The sequence below is a fragment of the Oncorhynchus gorbuscha genome, linkage group LG16 (genome assembly GCF_021184085.1).
Source record: "Oncorhynchus gorbuscha isolate QuinsamMale2020 ecotype Even-year linkage group LG16, OgorEven_v1.0, whole genome shotgun sequence".
Classification (NCBI taxonomy): Eukaryota; Metazoa; Chordata; class Actinopteri; order Salmoniformes; family Salmonidae; genus Oncorhynchus; species Oncorhynchus gorbuscha.
In genome coordinates this window covers 14,782,162-14,809,496 of record NC_060188.1, presented here as the reverse complement: position 1 = coordinate 14,809,496, position 27,335 = coordinate 14,782,162, and the positions used below count along the sequence as shown (strand labels likewise).

The 27,335-nt window shown below is 42.2% G+C and overlaps 1 protein-coding gene and 1 pseudogene across 1 annotated transcript; both read left to right on the top strand.

Moving 5' to 3' along the window:
• Positions 1-5,292: 5,292 nt before the first annotated feature.
• LOC123999024 lies at positions 5,293-16,619 on the top strand (annotated as a pseudogene).
• Positions 16,620-18,579: 1,960 nt separating this feature from the next.
• Positions 18,580-26,007, top strand: LOC124000400 (chromobox protein homolog 2-like). Its single transcript, XM_046306722.1, has 5 exons — positions 18,580-19,367; positions 19,454-19,497; positions 20,785-20,850; positions 21,755-21,824; positions 22,192-26,007. The coding sequence occupies exons 1-5, from the start codon at positions 19,296-19,298 to the stop codon at positions 23,626-23,628; spliced, it is 1,689 nt and encodes a 562-aa protein (XP_046162678.1). The 5' UTR covers positions 18,580-19,295; the 3' UTR covers positions 23,629-26,007.
• Positions 26,008-27,335: the final 1,328 nt, after the last annotated feature.

Below are 27,335 nucleotides of genomic sequence, written 5' to 3'. Positions count from 1 at the left end.
TAGTAACCATACAAAGTGTAAGTGTATTCTTCCCCAAAGCTAATACACTACAGACAAATAACCAGCTAATAATATCCCATACACAGTGGGGCAAAAAAGTATTTAGTCAGCCACCAATTGTGCAAGTTCTCCCACTTCAAAAAATGAGAGAGGCCTATAATTTTCATCATAGGTACACTTCAAGTATGACAGACAAAATTAGAAAAAAATGCAGAAAATCACATTGTAGGATTTTTAATTAATTTATTTGCAAATTATGGTAGAAAATATGTATTTGGTCACCTACAAACAAGCAGTATTTCTGGCTTCTTCTTTTTTCTCTGTCCTCCACTCGTTACCTGTATTAATGGCACCTGTTTGAACTTGTTATCAGTATTAAAGACACCTGTCCACAACCTCAAAAAGTCACACTCCAAACTCCACTATGGCCAAGACCAAAGAGCTGTCAAAGGACACCAGAAACAAAATTGTAGACCTGCACCAGGCTGGGAAGGCTGAATCTGCAATAGGTAAGCAGCTTGGTTTGAAGAAACCAACTGTGGGAGCAATTATTAGGAAATGGAAGACATTCAAGACCACTGATAATCTCCCTCGATCTGGGGCTCCACGCAAGATCTCACCCCGCGGGGTCAAAATGATCACAAGAACGGTGAGCAAAATCCCAGAACTACATGGGGGGACCCATAGGATGAATGCACCAATTTGTAAGTCGCTCTGGATAAGAGCGTCTGCTAAATGACTTAAATGTAATGTAATGTAAATGTAGTTAATGACCTGCAGAGAGCTGGGACCAAAGTAACAAAGCCTACCATCAGTAACACACTACGCCGCCAGGGACTCAAATCCTGCAGTGCCAGACGTGTCCCCCTGTCAGATGAAAGCAAAATATAACTTTTTGGTAAAAACTCAACATGTCGTGTTTGGAGGACAAAGAATGCTGAGTTGCATCCAAAGAACACCATACCTACTGTGAAGCATAGGGGTGGAAACATCATGCTTTGGGGCTGTTTTTCTGCAAAGGGACCAGGACGACTGATACGTGTAAAGGAAAGAATGAATGAGGCCATGTATCGTGAGATTTTGAGTGAAAACCTCCTTCCATCAGCAAGGGCATTGAAGATGAAACGTGGCTGGGTCTTTCAGCATGACAATGATCCCAAACACACCGCCTGGGTAACGAAGGAGTGGCTTCGTAAGAAGCATTTCAAGGTCCTGGAGTGGCCTAGCCAGTCTCCAGATCTCAACCCCATAGAACATCTTTGGAGGGAGTTGAAAGTCCGTGTTGCCCAGCAACAGCCCCAAAACATCACTACTCTAGAAGAGATCTGCATGGAGGAATGGGCCAAAATACCAGCAACAGTATGTGAAAACCTTGTGAAGACTTACAGAAAACGTTTGACCTCTGTCATTGCCAACAAAGGGTATATAACAAAGTATTGAGATAAACTTTTGTTATTGACCAAATACTTATTTTCCACCATAATTTTCAAATGAATTAATTAAAAATCCTACAATGTGATTTTCTGGATTTCTTTCTCTCACTTTGTCTGTCATAGTTGAAGTGTACCTATGAGGAAAATTACAGGCCTCTCATCTTTTTAAGTGGGAGAACTTGCACAATTGGTGGCTGACTAAATACTTTTTTGCCCCACTGTAGCAACACAAAGTACAGACAATGGCAGATATACAGTTCAAAGAATGACATTTAGAGAATAATGAAAAAATCTAATGTGAAACACTACCAGCACAATGAGTAGAAATGCATCCACAATACATCTTTATCCAAGAAATGGTCATCAGTCCTCAGATAATAATAATAAATAATAATATATGCCATTTAGCAGACGCTTTTATCCAAAGCGACTTACAGTCATGTGTGCATACATTCTACGTATGGGTGGTCCCGGGGATCGAACCCACTACCCTGGCGTTACAAGCACCATGCTCTACCAACTGAGCTACAGAAGGACCGAATCGTTCCATCCTAACTCAATATACTGCTGGTCTGCACAATGCTGCTCAGGGCAAACGGAATGTGGCCTTCCTTAAATGTTCATCTCATTGTTATCAAATCAGTGTCATGAAGCACTGACAACAAGCAAACAGCTAATGCAATGCAATGGCATAACCATACAGTGAAGGTCATAGCCTTGAGGTTGGGCATATATTCAGATTGATGAAGTGCTGACATACTTTCAACCCTTACAACGGTAACATTACAGTAATACAGTAATAGCAGCCGAGAGCCCGTACAAAGTGGGACGTGTAACGTGCATGAAACATTAAATTAAAGCCGAGCGACTCGTCCTCGAGTGCGAGCATCCTCCTGAACCTGAGCAACGTGCTGTCATTGACAGTTAACTGCCCATGGTGAGTCTGTGCTGTTGCTGTAGGCACCAGAGTGTAAGGCCTCCCATCAGGCAGCGTCCCTCTGTTATGGCCAGAGTCTGTCCTGTTGTGTAAGGCCTCCCATCATCTGAGCAACAACAGCGTCCCTCTGTTATGGCCATGGTGAGTCTGTCCTGTTGCTGTAGGCACCAGAGTGTAAGGCCTCCCATCATCTGAGCAACAACAGCGTCCCTCTGTTATGGCCATGGTGAGTCTGTGCTGTTGCTGTAGGCACCAGAGTGTAAGGCCTCCCATCATCTGAGCAACAACAGCGTCCCTCTGTTATGGCCATGGTGAGTCTGTGCTGTTGCTGTAGGCACCAGAGTGTAAGGCCTCCCATCATCTGAGCAACAACAGCGTCCCTCTGTTATGGCCATGGTGAGTCTGTGCTGTTACTGTAGGCACCAGAGTGTAAGGCCTCCCATCATCTGAGCAACAACAGCGTCCCTCTGTTATGGCCATGGTGAGTCTGTGCTGTTACTGTAGGCACCAGAGTGTAAGGCCTCCCATCATCTGAGCAACAACAGCGTCCCTCTGTTATGGCCAGGGTGTTTGACAGGTGTGAAAGAGTCCCCTCTCTTTACCACCTCTGCCATTTTCCTGTTTCAGTGGGGGCTCCTCTGGATAATTTTTTTCTCCATTTTAACAAAGCCTCCCCTTGACATGACAACACCAAGAGAGGCTGTCAGCTGCTGCGGGCCTGGCCACTGTGGATCACACCCCATCAGATAGTGCCAAACATCGACAAGGGAGAGGGAGGAGAGGCAGGGAGGGGGTCTGCTATGCTGGCTCTGTTGCTGAGCAATGCCGGCAGGAAGGAATACGTATGAGAACTAACTGAAGCTATATTAGTGGGCAAAAAGCCTACATTCAACATCACTACCTCCCCTGCTCCAAACCATAATAATATCCAAGATGCAAAAACATACAAGTGATGAATCTATTGTTTAGAATACAGAAACCACATTTGACACTGTATCAGCATTAGCTATATGAATGTGACATGCAATCTCAACAGAATTAACCATAAACACAATTATAGTAGTGGCCGTCGGTCTGGCACAGTGGATACTGAGCTAAATGCTTATTTGTGTGTAACCTGATAGAGGGCTATTCATGCATCAAATATCTGTTTACTTACAATTCAAAACACAAAGTGGGCTCTCTGAACATTGGCCTGTACTTGACCCCATTATTATCAGCCACCAAACAGTGCATGCTCAAACAAACAGCATGCTAGTCATTTAAACTTTATCGATGAGTACTTAGAAATTAAACCTAAGAGAAATGGTTCAGTTAAAGAATGAACAAAGTCAGTTCATGACAAGGAATACCACATTTGATCTAATGGAATGTTTCAATCAATAACATGTAATGTGTACTGTATCTCTCATAGAAGACAGTGAGCTCCGACTACCAGATGGGTGGTCAGACTGAAAATAAGATCCATACAATTTGAGAGAGTTTCACTGTATTGTTTAGTTGTAATCTCTATGTTTTTTAAAATATTTATTTAACCAGGCAAGTCAGTTAAGAACAAATTCTTATTTTCAATGAAAGCCTAGGAACAATGGCTTAACTGCCTATTCAGGGGAAGAATGACTGATTTGTACCTTGTCAGCTGGGGGGTTTGAACTTGCAGCCTTCCGGTTATTAGTCCAACGCTCTAACCACTATGCTACCCTGCCGCCCCAAGGGCATTGAAGATGCATGGTGCAATAGTATTATATGGGCAGCAGGGAGTGCAAAAGACAAATAATTAACTTTTCCACAAGATACAAAAATAGAGAATCCCTGTGGAAATTATAAACAGAATTGTGAGGGTCATATAAAGTTTCCCTGCCCCTGAAGTTTAGTGTGTGTGTTTTTTGATAAAGTTCTCATGGCAGAGAACTGAGAGTATCCCTTGGTCTCAACAGTCCTAAATGCTCCACCAAATCTTGCTGACGTTGGACTAGGGATGGAGTTAATATGAAACAGCTACTGAATATGAATGAGGTAAATGAGAGCTGAAGAATGCTATCCCTTATCTCCGTGAAGATTAGATACTTCCCTTGAACTCCCGCCAAGGACAAAAGAAAGAACCCATTTGAAGGGCTAGCTTGTCAGGGAATTTGATGGACATTGATAAAGTAGCATCATAAACCAGTGAGTGATATACAGTACAGTGTCTGGAAGGGTAAATTATTTGAAGTAAAGCGCTAGAAAGACAGATGCCACAGCCAATAGTTTGGTTGGCAAATTCCAAATCTAAAAGGATATTTAGCACTAGCCCGATGCTAAAAACATATTGAGGAGTGAGTTATTAAAAGGAATATGTCTATGTTAGGGGATACTTTCGGTGCTACTCCATATGATATGATATGTGGCTCTGTTCACGCCAGGTGAACTGAGCAGGAGCTAACGACTTTTGTGATTATTGCATTTCCATTTCCATGTGTTTCCCTTGCATTCAGTAGCATCTATGAATCACATGTCCAGCCTATGCAAACGGAAGAACCAAGAACACGGATGGTTCCTGATGTTGTGGGATTCTCTCTGGTGTTTACAGAACAACTGAGGGGTATACTACGTACATAGCTAGATGTACCCAGGCTTTTCTGAAATGAACTAGCTTCAGATCTCTTCACATTCCAGCTCAGGCTTCATCCGTACTACAACGGTGGATATTGCTCATCTGCCTGCCACTAACTCTAGCAGGCTTGTAACTGCGCATGCATGTCTCGTTGCAGCCTGCAGCAGCCACACATGGCTAGTCGAACTCTTCATTGAGATGATACTGAAAAATCAGTCAGTGGCACATGTTTTTTTCTGAAATCATTACGAAGTGATCTTACAAATTCACAGGTAATGATGTGAAATAGGCTGTTAGAAGTGCCGTCTTTCTTTAATCACCTATCGTTAATGCCGTCTTCTGACATACTCAATCTCTCCCTATCCCAGTCTGCTGTCACCACTTGCTTCAAAATGCCCACCATTGCTCCTGTACCCAATAAAGCAAAGGTAACTGAACTAAATGACTATTGCCCCATAGCATTCACTTTTGTCATCATGAAGTGCTTACCTGACCCCTTAGACCCACTTCAATTTGCATACCTCCCCAACAGATCCACAGATGATGCAATCGCCATCGCACTGCACACTGACCTATCCCATCTGGACAAGAGGAATACAGTGAGTGTAAGAATGCTCTTCATTGACTATGGCTCAGCCTTCAACACCATAGTGCCCTCCAAGCTCATCATTAAGCTTGGGGTCCTGGGCCTGAACCCCACCCTGTGCAACTGGGTCCTGGACATCCTGACGGGAGGCCGCCAGGAGGTGAAGGTAGGACACAACACCTCCACTTCGCTGATCCTCACAGGGGCCCCACAAGGGTGCGTGCTCAGCCTTCTCCAGTACTCCCTGTTCACCCATAACTGCGTGGCCACACACGCCTCCAACTCAATCATCAAGTTTGCAGATGACACAATAGTAGTAGGCTTGATTACCAACAATGACGAGACAGCCTACAGGGAGGAGGTGAGGGCCCTGGCGGAGTGGTGCCAGGAAAATAACCTCTCCCTCAACGTCAACAAAACAAAGGAGCTGATCGTGGACTTCAGGAAACAGCAGAGGGAGCATTCCCCTATCCATATCGACGGGACAGCAGTGGAGAAGGTGAAAAGCTTCAAGTTCCTCGGCGTACACATCACTGACAATCTGAAATGGTCCACCCACACAGACAGTGTGGTGAAGAAGGCGCAACAGCGCCTGTTCAACCTCAGGAGGCTGAAGAAATTTGTCTTGGCCCCTAAGACCCTCACAAACTTTTACAGATACACAACTGAGAGCATACTGTCGGGCAGTATCACCACCGAATACGGCAACTGCACCGACCGCAACCGCAGGGTTCTCCAGAGGGTGGTGCGGTCTGCCTAGCGCATCACCGGGAGCACACTGCCTGCCCTCCAGGAAACCTTCAGCACCCACTATCACAGGAAGCCCAAAAAGATCATCAAGGATATCAACAACCCGAGCTACGGCCTGTTAACCACGCTACCATCCAGACGGCGAGGTCAGTACGGGTGCATCAAAGCTTGGACCGAGAGACTGAAAAACAGCTTCTATCAGACTGTTAAATGGCCATCAGACTGTTAAATGGCAATCACAAGCCGGCTACCATTTGGTTATTCAACCCTGCACCTAAGAGGCTGCTGCCCTACATACATAGACATGGAATTACTGGCCACTTTAATAATGGACCGCTAGTCACTTTAATAATGTTTACATACTGTTTTACTCATCTCATATGTATATACTGCATTCTATTCTACTGTATTTTAGTCAATGCCACTCCGACATTGCTCGTCCTAATATTTATATATTTCTTAATTCTATTTAAAAAAAAACTTTTAGATGTGTGTGTGTATTGTTGTGAACTGTTAGATACTACTGCACTGTTGGAGCTAGGAACACAAGCATTTCGCTACACCCACAATAACATCCGCTAAATATGTGTATGTGACCAATAACATTTGATTTGATATGCTTTGGTGTGCATATCAACGCAAACAGCATCTTTTCCCCCACTTCTATCGATAAAATAATTGTACAACGTCATACTGCGTGTGAACTTTTAAATGCATCTTTTTATATAAAAAAAATTGTTTGTTGAATTTTACCCTGTTTTCTCCCCAATTGATTAGTAGCTACTATCTTGTCTCATCGCTACAACTCCCGTACGGGCTTGGGAGAGACGAAGGTTGAAGGTCATGGGTCCTCCGATACACAACGCAACCAAGCCACACTGCGCGATGAGACAAGGACCCCTCCCTAACCTGGACGATGCTAGGCCAATTGTGCGTCGCCCCACGGACCTCCCGGTCGCAGCCGGTTATTCACAGAGCCTGGGCGCGAACCCAGAGTCTCTGATGGCACAGCTGGCGCTGCAGTACAGCGCCCTTAACCACTGCGCCACCCGGGAGGCCCCAATATAACTATGTTTGAACACAATTTTTTTTTTGAAAAATAAAATATTGAATCGGTCGTCATCCTCAAATGTAGGAAATGATTACGCAATGTTTGCAAGAGGGTGGCAATCTGATTTCATTGGTCCTCAACTAGCGACTCAGGCACTTCATTCAGGATAAACTGAGTTACATGGAAGACGGCAAACCAAATGTCATTGTTTTCATGACGGTAAATACTGCTGAGCCTGGCGGTGAATGCCGTCAGTCGTCATGGTAGACGGGACTTGCCGCCAAAGTTCAGACTTCAGCAGTCTGCCGTAGCGTTGTTTTCTAACTGTCTGTTTAGTGAAATCATCATAGCAACACATACCGTCGTGCTCTCATTGAAAACAATGACATCTGGTTTGCTGTCTACCTCGTACCATCTAAACGCAGCATTAGCCTCCCCAGAGAAGGTTAGTTCTGAAGCATTCATTGCCATAGAAAGTTACCTGGCTAACTCCTCAAACCAGCTACATAGTATACACCCTGGTTCTGTGAGATCAGGATATCAGGATGCAAGGTTGCTATTAGATTAGGATAGTTCTGTCCTTGTGCTGTTCTTGTCTATTAAGGTTATGTATTATGTCATGTTTTATGTTTTGTTTGGACGCCAGGAAGTGTAGCCCCTGCTTTAGCAGTAGCTAACGGGGATGCTAATAAAATACTAAACTAAATAGTAAATAATACAAGGTTACGGTTTCCCTAGAGACTGGAGTTCACTGATGAAGAGGTACATCCTCTCATTTTCTTCTCAATTTTCTAGGCGTCAGATCGATCATGTACCATCCACACTCAAGGTGAAATCCATACGTGTCATTCCCCTTTGTCAATTATTCACTAGAAACTCAGAAAGATGGATGGACAAACGGACAGACTAACGGGCAGACAAAATGGATGGACGGACAGGCAGACAAAATCCATGAACATAACAGCCAAGCGGACAGTCTTGTTGACCACATTCTGGAACTGATTTAATATCTTGCAATCACAATAAAAGAGTTAATATACAAGCACAGGAACAAACATTAGATGGTAATTACACAGTACATAACAGCATAATCAAGCACCATGCATAAAAGTGCTGAGCAAATGTCCATCTAATCAACTAGATACTATATGATCAGATAAGATGAAACTTTGATCACATGCTGCTAGCACAGGGAAGGGAAATGTGCTCAGGTGTAATGGGAAGGAGAGGGGCTTTAACTGTGAGGTGCTGGAGTGGGTGTATAGCAACAGCCTGCATACCCAAGGATTGGAGTAAAGTGACAGTCTCAGCTCTGTGTCGTACCCACTATGTTTGTGGACAGAGCCTCTGCGTCCTGTTTGCCGCGTCCTCTTCAGGTGTACCGCTGGATAGATACAGCACCAAAGGCCAGCATAAAGTACTGCTCGTCTCCTTTGATGGCTTCAGGTGGGACTACGACCGTGATGTGGACAGGCTGAATCTGGACACATTGGCCAAAGACGGGGTCAAGGCCATATATGTGACCCCACCTTACCTCACTCACCATCACCAGTCCCACACATTTCACCCTCCTAACAGGTACCTACAGAAGATCGATACCCAGGCACATCACTTTTCTACAGGCTCCAAGAGAGCAGTGATTCTGTGGAGGTTCATGTTCATGTCATGGTGGTCCTTTTTTCTCTCCAATTATTGGATCACAAGTCATTCCCAGTTTAGTTTATAAGAATTGTGAATGTGACTGGAAAAAAGGAATTAACTGTAATTCAATGTCCCAGGGTCCAGCAGCTTTCAGAGTTGAGTGAGATGATTATGTTGGGAAGGCTGAAGGAGGAATTTCTATTTTCCTTCCTTCTAATTTTTAACTTTTGAATCATCAGTGCCAGTTTAAAAGAAATTTAACTTCCTTGAAATTAAATTCCTTTAATCTCCAGTGTCGGTCATAAGACCTTGTCCAAGAAGCGCCATGGCACAGGTTGATAGAATTTGTCATGTGAATATGGCAGACTGAATATTGAGAGATTGACAGTGACTCTTTTCAGGGCGCTACATTGAAAACCATGGGGTGATCCACAACATGTGGTTCAACATCACCACCAGTGAGAAACTGCCTTACTATGTTACCCAGTTTAAGAATGAGTGGTGGGACAACAGCACTCTACCCATCTGGATCACAGCCCAGAGACAGGTCAGAATGATTTAAGAAGCACCTTCATCTTAAATCATTCCTGCATGTTCTTTACATTAATACAAATCAAATGTTATGTCAAAGCAAATAGTCTGGATAGTCATTTATATGTCTATGCATATATGCATGTACGGTGTGTGTGAGTGTTGTATGTAAGACTGTGTGTGTCTGTGTGTGTTTGTAAGACTGTGTGTGTGTAAGACGGTGTGTGTGTGTGCGCGTGACACCTCTCTTCATCCCCATTTTGTCTATTCAGGGCCTGAGGGCTGGCTCTCTTCACTTTCCTGGCACGCAATCCACCTACCAGGGAGAGATGCAGACAGTGAAGGAAGTGGAACCACGGTTTTATGACTACAAAAACGAGACAAAATGAGAACGTAGAGAAGGTGATGGGCACCTGGTTCAGTGAGATGGACCTGGACTTTGTGTCACTGTATTTTGTGGAGCCTGATGGCACAGGCCACAAATACGGGCCTGATTCCCCTGAGCGGTGGGAGATGGTGGACAGAACAGTGGGCTACATCCGCAGCTTGGCTGAACAAAACGGACTTGCCGATAGTCTCAACATCATAATCACCGCTGACCATGGGATGAGCAATGTGTACCGCAACGGCTTGGTGAAGGAGATCACCCTGTCCAGGATCCCCGGATTCTCCTTTAGAGACATAGCCTTTCACCTGGTGGACTTCCCTCTGGGATGCCGCTTCCCAAGAAGGGCATGCTGGATAAGGTCTACAACGCCCTGAAGGGGGCGCACCCTCACCTTCATGTCTTTAAGAAGGAGGAGATGCCCAAGCGCCTTTCCTTTGCTAATAACAACTGCATCCTACCCATCATTCTCTTCTCTGACCCTGGATATGCCATTAACGGTGTGGGTTCATAGCATGTCTCTATAGTATTTAGTAATAGTAGTTAAACAAATTAAGACGTTTTTTTAAAGGGATTCCGTCACGTACAGAACGAATTTCAGGAACACAAAAAGTGAAATGAAGGCATACTTTTACTTTTGTGAGACTAAACATGCATATTGTTGTAGACTTTCCTATTCTATGCTTTAATGTGAATTACTGATTAGAGGATTGGCCTCAGTGAACAAAGTATGAGCAAAGATGCTGGTTTAAAAATAACCATGTAGCCTATACAGTATATCTTTAATATACTGTATAATAATATACTTAAAGTATATCTTTAATCTAGAATATTTTAGAACTTCTATAATATACAGTACAGTTTGGCACAACCTCATGCATCCCCCTGCATGCATTATGTGATTTCTGATAAAATGCCATATTTCAATAGACTACAAATATTGAAGGAATTACCAAGAGAATTTGGTTTGTAGCGATGGAGAAAATGGAATCTTTTAGACCGGAAACAAGAAATTCAACTCTAATCTTAATACATCACAATTTTAATCAAGTGCATTACCACCTTCCCAGGATAATGCAGGTTTGGCTGATGGCATGCAGAGCTCTCTAATGCTTCATGAAGATATTCATGCCACAAAATTCGACATTAGCATTTACATTTGGCTTAACCCTGCCGCCTGCAACTTTACCACTGAAAGTGCTACATCACTCCATTGAGTGATACTAAATCATTAAAAAATCTGATTCTCATTTTTGTATACAAGAGATGGCCACTACACATCAACATACTGTAAAACAGAAATAGCAAAATAACAAATGTCTTCAAAAGCTATACTGACAGTAACCCATCAGAGGTATTATTATTATATTATTACACCTGAACGCATATAACCTCATTGAAGGCTGTGGTTCCAGTAAGGGTATGTGGTAGAGTTCAGTTGATCTTCAGTGTAAAGTCTAATTATCAAAATACATAAGTTTAGGGTATTTGACCCTCTTGTGTTATCTCCTGTTTACGGACCCTTTATTTAGACATTTCAAAAGATTCTCCTCTCAGTTTTATCAAAGCAAATGTTATGCATGTTCAGAGAAGGGTTACATAATATCTATGGTAATTAGCCTACCTTCTCCCTGTGTATCTAAATATATCAGTGTATTTTCTGTAAACAAAGTGAAGATAAAAAGTGTCCGGATAACTGTATCGCTTGCTGTTCATACAATCCATCGTAATATCCATCTCATGATCAAAGTAGTTGTCCTGAATGACCAAAGGAACTATGTGATATTTAGACCTCCTTAGTTTATGAAAGGATTCCCTCTTAACCTGATTAACAGTCATTTTAACAGTATGTGTCTAATAATGGAGAACAGGGAAATTCTCCCGTTTCGGTTCTTATAAGCACTGAGCAGATGTTATGGTTGCTCAAGCAACCCTTTCCTTCAGTTAGTCAACATCTCCCTCTGCTGTCCAGTTGAAAGTGCATCATAGAAAGACAAGTTGGACTTCATGCTTCCCATTATGATGATCAATATGAATTGCAACATTCTGATCATTCACCTTTCCTACTCTAAATGAACTCACACAGATTTGATCACCCTGACTCTTCTTGGCTCTTTGTCTCTACAGTTCCTCACAGTGCAGTTCAATGCGGGGGAGCATGGCTTTGACAACGAAGAAATGGACATGAAGCCCATCTTCAGGGCTGTGGGGCCGGCGTTCCAAAAGAACCTGGAGGTGGGGCCCTTTGAGACAGTGAACATATACCCCTTGATGTGTCACATACTGGGCATCAAGCCTGATCCCAATGATGGTCACCTGGATGCCACAAAACACATGCTGGTCTCTGCCACAGAGGGTAAGTTTATAACAGGCTAATGACCCAAAAAGTGTCTTACACCTGCTCCTTCATTACACAGCCAAAGTAATCTATTGTCTAACGCAGGGGTGTCAAACTCATTTCGCATCGTGGGCCACATACGGCCTAGGGAGATGTCAAGTGGGCCGGACCATTAAAATTATACCATACTCTGCTATAAATAACCAAAATAACATGTCTTTCCTTTGTTTTGGTGTAAAGAAGCACAAGAACATTAGGAAAATATTGAAATTTAATGAACTATCCTTTTACAAAACATTTCATGAAACACCTCATATTTCCTTAGACAAATGTGCAATTTACTTTTATCATTCACAAATATGCATTGCAACTGATCCCACTGATTGTACAAAGGCACAAAACTTTAATTGGTACTGAAAAATATAGTAATGCACTTTAAGATTAAATGAGACTTTTAAAGAAAGGAATTTTTAAACCACTTACACATACGCATATAAAATCTAAATGTAATCCCTGCGTACACCTTACAAACTAAGGAGAGTGATTTTAAATGTGTAATGAAGAAAGTGTTCGCCTGTCCTGTAAATCTGTAAACTTCATACATGAAACATACATACACATACAATACATACTGAAAATTTATGGAGTTGTATGAACAGTAGAATTCCATCACACAACTTTTGTTTTGAAGCTGCTGACTAACATTAAAGTGCACATTTTTAAATCACCACAGTAAGGATTCATCTTCACAGAGCTGTATTCTTTCAATGCAAACAGTATCTAAGGCAGCATTTTAAAGGTGTTAGTCTAGTCTGGACTTGTATTTGTACCTGAAACTTGGCATCTTTTGGCCTGTACAAGTGCATCAACACCAGGTGTCATGTCCTGACTAGCTGTCACTTTCAGAATGTCATTTAAGTGCTTGTTTGTGAGCCTTGAACGCATTTTTGTTTTATTGATATTCATCACTGAGAAAATTTGTTCACAAAGGTAGGTTGTCCCAAACATGCACAAAATTTTAGCAGCCAGGGCTGTTAATTTGGAGTAACCTGGTAGTAGATACTGATAAAATCTGTCCAGACCTACAGAGGCAAATTTGCCCTTCAAATCTGCATCACACTGCAAATCAATTATCTCTAGCTGAATTTCGACCGGCAGATCAGAAGCTTTAACTGTGAAAGGTGAGCGAAAAACTGAAAATTCTGTCTCAAGTTCACCAAATACCTGAAAACGTTTCTCAAACTCCCGCAGTAGTCCTGCAATTTTGTCTTTGTACCGTTTCATGTCCGCATCAGGTCTGGTCACACACACATCTCTCAGACAGGGGAAATGAGCAGGGTTGCCATTTGCCAGTTGCATCTCCCACAAAGTCAGCTTCAACTTAAATGCATGTATGTTGTCAGAAAACTGTGTGACAACTTTTTTTGCGGCCTTGCAACATTTTGTTCAGATTGTTCAAGTGTTCAGTAATATCAACCAAGAATGCAAGGTCCCGTAGCCATTCCTGAGATTGTAATTCCAACACCGGTTTTCCTTTTTCTCCATAAACTGTCCGATTTCCTCTCGTAGATCAAAGAAATGCCTCAGCACAGCGCCTCGGCTTAACCATCTCACTTCAGTGTGGTATGGCAGGCTGTGGGTAATGTTGCTGTCGCTGAGAAGTTTATCAAACTGACGATGGTTCAGACCTCTGGACCGGATGAAATTTACAGTGCGAACAACCACCTCCATGACGTGGTCCATTTTCAGCGACTTGCAACACAATGCCTCCTGGTGCAAAATACAGTGAAATGTCCAGAAACGATCTCCTCCATTAAGGGCTTGTACTTTGTCTTTGAACTTTGTCGCGGCACCTGCTTTCTTTCCGACCATGGATGGCGCGCCGTCTGTAGCCAGGCTGACAGCGCGGGACCAGTCCACTCCAACTCTGTCCAATGCAGCAACGACAGAGCCGAAAATGTCCTCGGCTGTTGTGGTGTCCATCATTGGCACCAACTCAAGAAACTCTTCAGTAACAGTCAATGTCTCATCAACTCCTCGAATAAATATGGCCAGTTGGGCCACGTCTGTGATGTCAGTGCTCTCGTCAATTGCCACGGAAAATGCAATAAATGACTTGACTCTCTGTTTCAATTGACTGTCTAAATCTGCCGATAGTTCCGAAATCCTCTCTGCTATAGTATTCCTCGTCAGGCTAATATTGGCAAAAGCTTGTCGCTTCTCGGGACATACAAGTTCAGCCGCCTTCATCATGCATCGTTTAACAAAGTCACCGTCGGAATACGGCTTCGATGCTAATGCTATTTCGCTAGCAATTAGGTAGCTGGCTTTTACCGCTGCTTCACTGACTTCTCGGCTCTGGATGAAAGTTGACTGCTGTTTCCTCAGACCCGCCAGCAATTCGTTAATCTTATCTCTTCTCAGTTGTCCTTGCAAGCCGTCATATTTTTCGCTGTGATGAGTCTCGTAGTGGCGTCGAATATTATATTCCTTCAATACCGAAACTTGTTGCAAACACACCAAGCACAAAGGTTTTCCGTGCATCTCTGTAAATAAATAGGACGTGGTCCATTTTTCTTTGAAAATTCTACACTCCTTATCTACTTTTCTCCGTTTGGATAACGACATTTTGGCTAATGATGGTGTAGCGGAGCGGTAGAGACCAAGGTATTAACAACGTCGTAACAAGCAGCAGATGGCGCATTGATACCGTCTGCTGTTTTCAGTCTGTCTCAGTGATGCGGCTTGTCTTCTACTCTGATGGAAAGAGTGCGCCCCTTAGCGGATAATCCATGAATTGCAGCGAATTAAAAATATTAATTCCATGTCTTTTATGCATTTTTTCCACTTTCAAATTATCCTGCGGGCCTGATCGAACCTCCTTGGGGGCCGGTTCCGGCCCGCGGGCCGTATGTTTGACACCCCTGGTCTAACGCAATGTATATAGAATGTACAAATATGAAACACAAATGATAAAAATTGAATAAAAATTAGATTCATGTCTGTCATTGACATCCATGTACACAAATCAAATGACATTACATTTGCATTACGTCTCGTATTTCAGACCTCCGTCAGGACATAAAATCAAATATCTTTGTTGGATTGGCAGCAGTGGCTGGATTTCTTGTGGTCTTCATAGTGGTTGTGTCGTTTAATGCATTCAAGAAGGTATGCATGTCTGAATATGTATACAAATCAATGGGAATTGGAAAATGTGAAGAATATTTGCTTGCACAATCTGATATATAGAAATGTGTGCAATGTACCTAAGCATGTAATAAGCTAAAAAAAGTAGAATTTGACTAACCACAGATACAGGTTCAGATGTTTCACTCTCCTAGTGGTTAAAGGGCAACTGATAACTCAAACATACAGTATTAAAATAAACAAGAAGGATATTTGCCCACTGGCAAGTAGAGTTGCAAACAACTTTGCTTTAAATGCTTCATTTCTTTTGTTTACTGCCAATGTTGGATTCCGTCAGTCTCTCAGCTTCTGTCACGGTTTCTTCCTCTGCCATAACTCAAGACAATAATGGACTGATTGGAAGCTTTCTATAGTTAAGGTGTAATTCCTAGAGACAGGTAAATAAACTGAACAAGTCGAGCTGTGGAAACAATCTGTCAGGGGTAGAAAATAAAAAGGACAAGTCAAGTGATCTGTCTGTTAATACACTTGATGGTCAGGGTAGATATGGGCTGTCAATTAGGGACAGAGACTGATTTGCATGCTGGCTGAGCTCCAGATTGATCTCAATCTGTTCACGTCCTGTTGCTGATTGTAGTCAGCAGGATACCGACTCTGCAGTGAGTGAGTGGACCTATAAGTTTCTGTATAAATAAAGGAAAGGAAATACCTTTCAAGAGTCTGAATAGGTCCTTTGTTTAGGGAAAATATCCTGTACATTAACACTGTGCCAAAGTTTTAGGCAGGTGTGAAAATGCTGTAAAGTAAGAATGCTTTCAAAAATAGAAATGTTAATTTATATTTATCAATTAACAAAATGACTGTGACTGAACAGAAGAAAAATCTACATCAAATGAATATTTGGTGTGACCACCCTTTCCCTTCAAAACAGCATCAATTCTTCTAGGTACACATGCAGACAGTTTAAAGGAACTTGGCAGGTAGGTTGGCCCAAACGTCTTGGAGAACTAACCACAGTTCTGTGGATTTAGGCAGCCTCAGGTGCTCCTCGCTCTTCATGTAATCCCAGACAGACTCAATGTTGAGATCAGGGCTGTGTGGGGGACATACCGTCACTTCCAGAACTCCTTCACGCTGAAGATAGAGAAAGCCGTTAAGAACTGTGTGTTTGGGGTCGTTGTCATGCTGCAGAATAGATTTGGGGACAATCAGATGCCTCCCTGATGCTATTGCATGATGGATAAGTATCTGCCTGTACTTCTCAGCATTGAGGACACCAAATCCCCAACTCCATTTGCAGAAATTAAGCTCCAAACTTGCAAGAAATCTCCACCATCCTTCACTGTTGCCTGCAGACACTCATTTGTGTACCGCTCTCCAGCCATTCAGCAAACAAACTGCCTTCTGCTACAGCCAAATATTTCAAATTTTGTCCAGAGCACCTGCTGACATTTTTCTGCACCCCAGTTCCTGTGTTTTCGTGCATAGTTGAGTCACTTGCCCTTGTTTCCACATCGGAGGAATGGCTTTTTGGCTGCTAGTCTTCCATGAAGGCCACTTCTGACCAGACAGTAGGTGGGTGCACTAGGGTCCCACTTTTCTGCCAATTCTGAGCTGATGGCGCTGCTGGACATCTTCCGATTGTGAAGGGAAGTAAGCATGATGTGTCTTTCATCTGCTGCAGTAAGTTTCCTTGGCCAACCACTGCATCTACAGTCCTCAACGTTGCCCGTTTCTTTGTGTTCTTCAAAAGAGCTTGGACAGCACATCTGAAAACCCCTGTCTGCCTGGGAGAGACCTTGCTGATGTAGTATAAATACCTTGTGTCTTGTTGCTGTGCTCAGTCTTGCCATGGTGTATGACTTTTAACAGTAAACTGTCTTCAGCAACCTCACCTGGTTAGGTGAACATGGCTGTTCCTCCCAGAGTTGTATTCCTCCTACACAGCTGTTTCTGTTTCAGTTAATGATTTTGTTTCAACCTACATATTGAATTGATGGTCATTAGCACCTGTTTGGTATAATTGTTTAATCATACACCTGACTATATGTCTACAAAATCTCTGACTTTGTGCAAGTGTACCTAGAAGAATTGATGCTGTTTTGAAGGCAAAGGGTGGTCACACCAAATATGGATTAGATTTAGATTTTTCTTCCGTTCACTCACTTTGCATTTTGTTAATTGATAAATATGATCTATTAACATGTCTACTTTTGAAAGGATTCTTACTTTACAGCATTTATTTACACCTACCTAAAACTTTTGCACAGTACTGTATTTCTTGACATGACCTTACGGATATATTTTATATGTATTGTCATTTGATGACATATCAACTGGATTTAACATGGTGATTACTAATTGTTTAAAACAACATGTGAAAATACAACACGTGACAAGATAATTATCTAAGTTAATATGAAATGACATAAATCTCCATTTTAACTTTTTAAATTATAATGTAAATTATGACAAACTATCATTACAGGTCATCATTTTGCTAGTGAACATTACCAGAAGAGTAATACAATTATAATAAAGTAACAGGCTTGACTAAAGGCCTTCCATTTTAAATAATAGAAAAGATATTGGTTAGGGGGGGAATAAGCAACTGTTTTATTTTTCATACAAGGCTTTCAGTAACATATTTCCCGGGAAATATTCAATAGAGTACCACAGTATGAGTCATTATACCCATAAAACCTAGCAGTCAAACAGGGAAATGGGTCCAATCATTTTTCCACCATTCATTTTTCCCATAGGGGTTTTTAGTAACACTTAAAATAAGGGCTGTGTTTTGTGTAGGCTTACCCTGGCGTGACATTTTGATAACCATGTAAATCTTTCTTGGACAAGGTGACTTTTATCAATATATTCGCCTGTATTTACCCCCCAAAAATGAAATGATAATTGGCTACAAATGCCATGATGATCTGGACGAGACTGTCGTATCAGGGTAAAGGTAAGAATCTCTGGATTAACTATCTAATGTTGGCTAAATGTAGTAATGAATAAATTGGCTAAACTTCTGTTAGACAAGGTATCAGCTAGAGATGACATAAAGGAGTTTGCATGTGGTAGTGCATGATGCTAATTAGCATTTTCGAATCTGAGCGTAAATGGAGCCGAATATATTTATAAAAGTCACCTTGCCCGAGAGGTTTATATGGTTATCAAAATGTCACGCCATGATAAGCCTACACAGAGTACAGCCCTTATTTTTAAGTGTTTCTAAAATCCATTATGGGAAAAATGAATGGTGGAAAGATTATTGGAACCATTTCCCTGTTGGACCGCTAGGTTTTATGGGTATTATGACGCTGCCACTGTGGTGCTCAATAAACCACAACAGAGAGGAAGAGGCGAGGGAGAGAGTTTACTCCGCTCAAAATCTGTCCACGAAACAGGCCACGAAGTGAGGCATTTTTGCATGGAGGTCAAAGAAAGTGTCCAATTTGGTCAACAAAAAATGTAATTGTTCATTTGTTACATGAGGCTTATTTGATCTGTTATAAGTTTCATAATGGTTATGTTAGAAATTCGCTGATATATGTGGACGCACGCGGCATTTCGGAAACAAAAAAACGATTTTATATCGTTGTTTAGACACGAATCTGTCCTTTCATTGGCTAGAATGTTCTCACCTGATCTGGCCTCCTCCCTCCTGCCTTCCATCTTTGAGGACATGTAGTTCCATTGCTTGAGCGGTCACTTGATTATCTTGTCAATATAATAGACAATTTTTGACCACATTATGTGAAAACGATTTGATTGGTCACACGTCGAGGTGTGATGTTAACAGGGACGGTAACTGCCAAGGGACAAGCTTCGAAAATTCCGTTTTCTTTCCGCCCTCTTTTCCATTCTTTTCATAAAATACTAGAGTAGGCAACAGCGAACATGGAGGAATTGAGCGCCGTAGGAGAACAGGTTTTCGACGCTGAATGCATCCTGAACAAACGACTAAGAAAGGTTAGATGTTGTAAAATAGAATTTTCTCATAACCTAAATATTTTCTGCCCACAGTTTAGTAACATTTCCCTTCTCTATTTTCGCAGGGGAAGTTAGAGTTTCTTGTAAAGTGGAGGGGATGGTCATCCAAGTAAGTACAAGTGGTGCTGCAGCTGCGAGTGCAGCCTCAAACAATGAAAACAACAACAACGTGTCGCTTTTTGCTTCACTGTTGTAGTAAAGGATTCATACATTCCCTAAATTTGCTCGAAAACATGCTGCACGTGAAAACGAGAAATTGTGGTTTTACGCTTACCTCCTGCTGCTGCTGCTGCTACTACTACTACTACTATTATTATTATTATTGTTGTTGGTTTTAAGGTTTGGAAATGAACCTAGTTAGTTATGCAAAACAAACAGATCGTTTTGGTTTCTCGTATTCAATATCTGCTGGTTTGTCTATTTGACATTTTATCAGTAATTAGGCCACACAAACTAGGCTATATAACCTCCTATTTGATCATTCGCTTACTGGAGCTCAAGTTAATGGTTTATCAATCTAGCTTTATTGATAAATAAATTACAAGCAGGAGTTGGTAGAAGTTTGTGTTGGGAAACGTATGCCGAGTCTCTCACACATCCCACAAACTACAGTGTCCAGTTGGTACACTTGCCTAATTTTTGTGATTAGTTGTTTAAATGTATGTGATATAGTTTATTTATTGCCTAACGTGACTCGGTAGTATTACGTAGAATTTTCGTAAATCAGTCTTTTCCCCCCTTTAGGGGCGCTCCAGCTGCCAGCGCGTCCTTGTCACAGTTGCCCTTTCCCTTGTCCCTTCTGTTTCATTGTTGCTATTAATCCCATCATCAATGGGCATTCTGCCTGTCACTCACACCCCGTTCTTAACCCAAATCCTCACATTTGCTGTCGGATTCTGCAAGCGCCATCGACTTGTTTATATCACAACAAGTAAATAACTGACCAAGTAAGACGTGGCTGGTGGAAATTATAATGTGCATGCCAATTCGCAATCTTTTTCTACATTAACTCAATATTGGCCCTCTTGAGATTCTCTGATTCCTGTGAAGGTGGCAGATCCTACACACTTGGCTTTAAATAAACTTCTCTCCTTATCTTCCCCCTTTGCTATGTAGTTAAGCCTCCCACTCACAGCTCTTTGCATATGCCTCTCATCTCTACACTGTTACACTAGGCCTCCTTTCTCTAATCACTATGTTAGGTTACACCAGGCCTCTTATCTCTACACAGTCACTTAGGTTAGGTTACACTAGGCCTACATTTCATTAGTGGTACACTATGGTCCAATCAGTGCATTGACTAACTTGTATCATCAACTTTTACCAAGAAGTACTGCAATGTGGACATTTGAAGTGATTTGAGTATTTTGATGGACATATTTTCCTTTTGCTTCAGGCACAATAGCTGGGAGCCCCAAGCGAACATCCTTGACCCAAGATTATTGGCTGCATTTAACAAGAGGTGAGTTTCTATTTGCCCAGGAACTCACTGAGTGAGCTATCCACTATATCCAAACAATGCCCTCTGAAATGCTCCAGCAGGGGTTAATAGTGCCCCATTCAAGCCAATGTGGAGCCCACAGATCGGCATACAATCTGTGTTTTCAGGCTGTGAACACATCGATATGAGTTTAGGTTTTCCCAGCCCTTCAAGTTTTATTTGATGGTCGTTCTGTTCAAAATACATTTGATATAAAAATACATTATTTTGTATTGGTAAGGGATAAAATAATGCATTTGTAAAATAAAAGGAGTCATAAGTGCCAGTTAATCTTAAAACTGAAGCAGGAAAAATATTTCATTTCAAATGTATACTTTCCTTTGCAAACATACATTTGTAGAAGGATAACAATGATTTAAACGCATATACAGCAGGAAATGACGGGGTGGAGCAAAAACAGGAACCGAATTTCCAAAAGTGAAAGCATATCTAATGTTTTCAGATGAGCATCTGGGGATTTGTATTGCAACCCCTGATTTGTTTTTGCCCAGCATTGGGCGTTGCAAGACCAGACAATGCTTCACGAGATGTTACTTGTAAAAAATTCTGTCTCGCCATGAACACACAGTCCATATGTCTCTGTCAAGAAGAAGGCTACAAGTCTTGGATCACAGTGTATATGTTTAGTGATAGAATACCCTCTCCTCCGATGTTTTCCAAAACATTCAACAGTGCTCGGTCTGTATCCTTGACTCCTGCGCTACTTCTACCATAACTACTGCTTATGAATGTTGTTTAGTGATAGAATACCGTCTCCTCAGATGGTCTCCAAAACACTCAACAGTGCTTGTCTGTATCCTTGACTCCTGCGCTACTTCTACCATAACTACTGCTGAAGACTGTTTCCTATATTTTGTTTTTACAGTGAACAAGAAAAGGAAATTCTGATCTGCAAGAGAGGGAAAAGGCCGAGGGGGAGACCTCGAAAAGTTGTGGTATGCTTTCATTTACATTACATTTAAGTCATTTAGCAGACGCTCTTATCCAGAGTGACTTGCAAATTGGTGCATTCACCTTATGACATCCAGTGGAACAGTCACTTTACAATAGTGCATCTAAATCTTAAAGGGGGGGGGGGAGGGAATACTTATCCTATCCTAGGTATTCCTTAAAGAGGTGGGGTTTCAGGTGTCTCCGGAAGGTGGTGATTGACTCCGCTGTCCTGGCGTCGTGAGGGAGTTTGTTCCACCATTGGGGGGCCAGAGCAGCGAACAGTTTTGACTGGGCTGAGCGGGAGCTGTACTTTTTCAACCAAAATGTAATAAATATAATGTAATATGACTTCTCTCTTCCTCATTTCAGGAAACTGTGTCTGAAGTGTCAAAGTCAAGCAGTTCTTCATCATCGTCATCTTCGTCTGGCTCATCCTCGTCATCATCTTCCTCTTCCTCCTCATCGGATGACGACGATGATAACAATGATAGAAAGGCAAAGCCGGGTCCCAGAACACGGGAGCTCCACCCTGTCCCTCAGAAGAAAGCACAGATTGTTGTGGCCAAGCCGGAGCCCCAGAGGAAGAAGCGAGGCAGGAAAACACTGCCTGCAGAAATGAAGGCCATTCAACAGAACAAGGGCCAGCGCAAGATCATAAAGACAGTTGCCAAAGACTCCCCTGCAGACCTCCGAGGTGGAATCAAGAAACCCTTTCACCCAGCCAGCTTCACCTTCATGGGGTTGAACAGCAGAGGCCCTCTGGGTGTCCAGGGCAGATGTTCCCTGGCCCAGGGTGGGACTACTAAAAACTCCATGAACACTGCAGCCTCTGGCCGGTCAAATACCTCAGCTTCTCTCTCTTTCAACCAGAGATCCAACCAGAGCAAGAGTCAAGCATCTGACTTCAAACTGTCAGTCTCTGATGTGGACAGTGGAGCAGCTTTGGACTTAAAAACGACTGCAAGCAAATCTGGAGTAGCAGTGTTGAATTTGCATAACTCGAAACTCTCAACCAGTAATGGCAACCCACAAGGAGCTTTTCAGCCACAGCTGGGTTCCCACAATGGGCAGAAGAAGCCAGATGCCCCTGGGCAAACACCACTGCAGCAGGTACCCAATAACAAACCTGCTTCCCCCTTCTCCACTCCTAAAGGCACTGCCAACCAAGCTGCAAGCCTTCAGGCACTAAACCTGCAGAGTGTGAACAAATCAACACAGGGCAACTGTACTCCAGGCAATGGCACCGCGCCAGTGTCCAACCTGCGAAGCACCGCCAACCCAGCACGGAAAAACACAGTTGGTCAGTATGGTCAAGAGCAAAATCCTGTACAGAGTCCTGCCACGCCTGGTGGACAGCTGCCCAGAAAGAACCATCCTGGAGTTGATAAGGTCAAAGCTGAGGAGACCAGTGAAGTGGGTTTCACGGCAGAGAGGCCTGAGAGGCTGACTACAACAAGGGCACAAGGGAGGGTTGAGAAAAGCATTGTCCAGAACCCCTCCGCAGAGGCCAGAGACATCCTGGGCAAGCGGGAGAGATCTGCCTCCAAAGACAGTGGCAAGCAGGCCAAGGTCCTCCTGAGTGAGATGAGCACCGGTGAGGAGAGCACCTCAGACTCTGACCAGGATTCTCCCTACCCAAGTAACAGTCAGGACTTGTCCATCTCAGTCCAGACCGGCCAGGACTGGAAGCCCACTGACAGCCTGATCGAGCATGTGTTTGTTACTGACGTCACTGCCAACCTTGTCACTGTCACAGTCAAGGAGTCCCCAACCAGTGTGGGCTTCTTCAACATACATAATTATTGACTGAACACCGGTAATTGAGCTGCCTAGCAAAGGGGCTGCAAAGTAGACAGCGGAGGCCTTAAGTGGGGTATTGAATGAAGTAGATAAGTTAGAGCAGTGTTAATGCACATAGGTTTACTGCAGTGATGTGAAGTTTCCCCTTCTCTACAATGTATTAATCTGAAATCTGCAGACTTACTCTGAACTCTTTTGCTTTGTTCTGTTAGTAAAACAATGTACTTTTGATATATTGTACACATGCAACAAAACAAGCTAATCAACTGGAGGAAAGCTTTGTCTTAAGGGAACTATTCAGGACCAGGTGTAAACTAGATTGGTAGCTTGTTTGATTACAAAGTAGTAATGCAACTCTTAGGGATGTCATTGTAATGTAGCTACCTCTAGTTTAATCCAGCTCTTGTTTTGTATTCAATATTCTTGTGAAGTTCTTCTGGAACGGCAAACTTGGAAGCACTGTTTCTTTTCTCCCTTGAGTATAAGATGTCATCACCATTACAATCAATTTGCCAATTCACATTAGTGTAAAGGACAAATAATAGCAACATTTCCTTAGGCAACATTTTCCAATTTGAAAATGTTGTAATTACTGGAAGAACTCTTGAAGCTATAACATAAACAAAGATGTTTACAAGGCAAACCCGGTGTTGCGTTGAGGACCAAGTTCTCATCAGTTGAAAATACATTTAATTCCTCAGTGCAGTCAGTCTTATCAGTGAAGTATTCCATCCAGGCTCGAGTACGAGGGAAGAAGATACACTATCTCTGTTCTCCCTTAGTGCTCAGATAAGACCGGTTACTGGCCGAGGTAACTCCTCTCCCTTCAGGTCTGTGCCCCCATAACCCCACTAGAGCATTCACTGGCGGGTGTACTCCTGTCAACTGGTGATTATTATGGACGAGCCCAGTGAATAATTGTCGGTATAGATATGGCAGGATGATGGACAGTACACCTGACGTGACTCCTCCCCTACCCCAGCCAGAGTTCCCCGTGAGGTGCCTCTTTGTGCCTTTATGAGTGCTGAGGGCAAGGGATTTCACCACTGTAGGAAGGGTGGAGGCAAAGGAAACCCAACAATGAACTAACTGCCTGATATTGTTTTTCATTGACCACAAAAAAAATACACCAGATCGAGTATTTAGCAGCTGGTGTTCAAAGTGTAGGCCGATGAAATGCTAGATATTTTCCTTTGTTACATGCAGTGTGCATACACACACCATAATCTCATTTTACTCGCCTGCATGGGATCAGGAGTTAGGCTCTGCTACTCACAAAAGAAAAATGTGTTTATCTGATGTAACTGAAAAGAAACCACAATGTCTTTCTGCTCCCTAGAGAGGAGTTTAGCTACACCACTTCTGAACTCCCCACTCTAATCGTACTCTGCAGACCATGCTTTAAATGTTCTACTAAAATGAATCAACAAAGGCGTTACCCCAAAGAAAGCTAACGTGTCAGGTTTGCAGAGAAGGATAGTTATTCTAGTGCATCTGTTAATTATACACAGAGGTGGTAATCATTGCTCTCTTCTTGTTTAAATCTTGCCACGCAGATGCACTGTGTTTGAAAGTGCTGTTGTGTCATGATGTAACCTATGTGGTAGTGTATTGTTTAAACAAATACAACAATATATGTTTTTAGTGAGAATTCTGGAAACACAACATTTGAGTGTGATTTGATCTCATACAGATCAGAGTAGCTAGGCATTGTCCAGACATGTCCAGGCATTGACAAGACTAGATTTACAATACTAACAGATTTACGGTCAAATTGACTAGACTAGGACCAGGAACCACTTAGGTGGTTTTAAGTGCTTGTATTCAGCTGTTTATGTTGATGGTTTCTATATGCCATAAACACTATTTGAAGCTATCTGGACCCTGGATTTGGAGAAAAAAAATCTCAAATATGTTCATATGCAAACATTACTGACATGATTAATCAGAACCTTGAAGGAAGACAAGGCATTGTGCCTTGATAGGTGAAAAATGACCCTCATCCACATGGTTTCTTAAATGTTAATGACATTTGACAATTTATGGGAGGATGGGGTACTTACAATTATCAAAGCAATCCAGTTGTATCTCACATTTGACATTAGCTGGAGCCAGGCTACGGACTCCTGTAACAGAGGTTTTATGTTTTCCTCGCTCCATTTCCCAAACTGTGACGCGAGGGAGTGAATGCATACAAGAAAAGACAATTGTTGTGCTGTGGTCTTTACACATTCGTAATCTTCTTTTGATATACTAACCATTTCAACTGAAGGCTGTATTCTTCAAACTATTTATTTAAACGAGTTCTTCAGGATAGGACAATGTCACCAATCTTTGTATTGTGCATGTTGTCGTGATATTAACCTTTAATAAATAGTACTTTCTTAATAAGTCTGGTAATCATTTCTGTTTTCACTGATCATGTTGGGGGTGCCCCTTAACCCTCAACGCATAATGCCAACCCAAGTCATACATTTTCTGTTAATTTGCCTTAGTATTAAAAATTCTGCTGAATTTAAATAGCCAATAGGAGTCTGAATTAAATGATTAGGTACGTGTATGTGCGGGTGTGTGTTACAAAAATACTTAGCAAAAATACTCTTTGCAGGAGATCCTGAATATAATGTAGTTATTCATTCAGTCACTAGATGCTGCTGTTGCATTTCAAAGAAGGCCCGTCCGAATGGCGTACTATGTTTCTCCCCCTGTAGGTGTAACAGATGGATGGGTTCACCAATGTAAAGTGGGGTCGCACTCACGGGGTTGTGAGACTTGCTGTTCCATTTGAAAAGCACATACTCACATTTTTCACTCTGACAGATCAAATCACTATCTGGTTTAGCTCCTAATTGATCCAAATATATAATATCATTCTACAGTGTGTTCTAATCTACAGTCCCCTCTGCCTCTATGTGCCTGGTCACATCCTCCTTGGCTTTGGTTTTGACTTCCACTGTAATAACAACACATATCTACAGTACCAGTCAAAAGTTTGGAATCACCTACACATTCCAGGGTTTTTATTATTTTTACAATTTTCTACACTGTAGAATAATAGTGAAGACATCAAAACTATGAAATAACAAATCAAATCAAATCAAATCAAATTTATTTATATAGCCCTTCGTACATCAGCTGATATCTCAAAGTGCTGTACAGAAACCCAGCCTAAAACCCCAAACAGCAAACAATGCAGGTGTAAAAGCACGGTGGCTAGGAAAAACTCCCTAGAAAGGCCAAAACCTAGGAAGAAACCTAGAGAGGAACCGGGCTATGTGGGGTGGCCAGTCCTCTTCTGGCTGTGCCGGGTAGAGATTATAACAGAACATGACCAAGATGTTCAAATGTTCATAAATGACCATAAATGACCAGCATGGTCAAATAATAATAAGGCAGAACAGTTGAAATGTAGTAACCCAAAAAGTGTTAAACAAATCAAAATATATTTTATACTTGAGATTCTTCGGTGACATCACCAAAGTCAATGATCGGTAGGATAGTCAGTTTTACGAGGGTATGTTTTGCAACATGAGTGAAGGATGCTTTGTTGCAAAATAGGAAGCTGATTCTAGATGTAATTTTGGATTGGAGATGCATAATATGAGTCTAGAAGGAGAGTTTACAGTCTAACCAGACACCCAGGTATTTGTAGTTGTCAGAAGCATCCAGAGTAGTGATGCTAGACGGGCGGGCAGGTGCGGGCAGCAATTGGT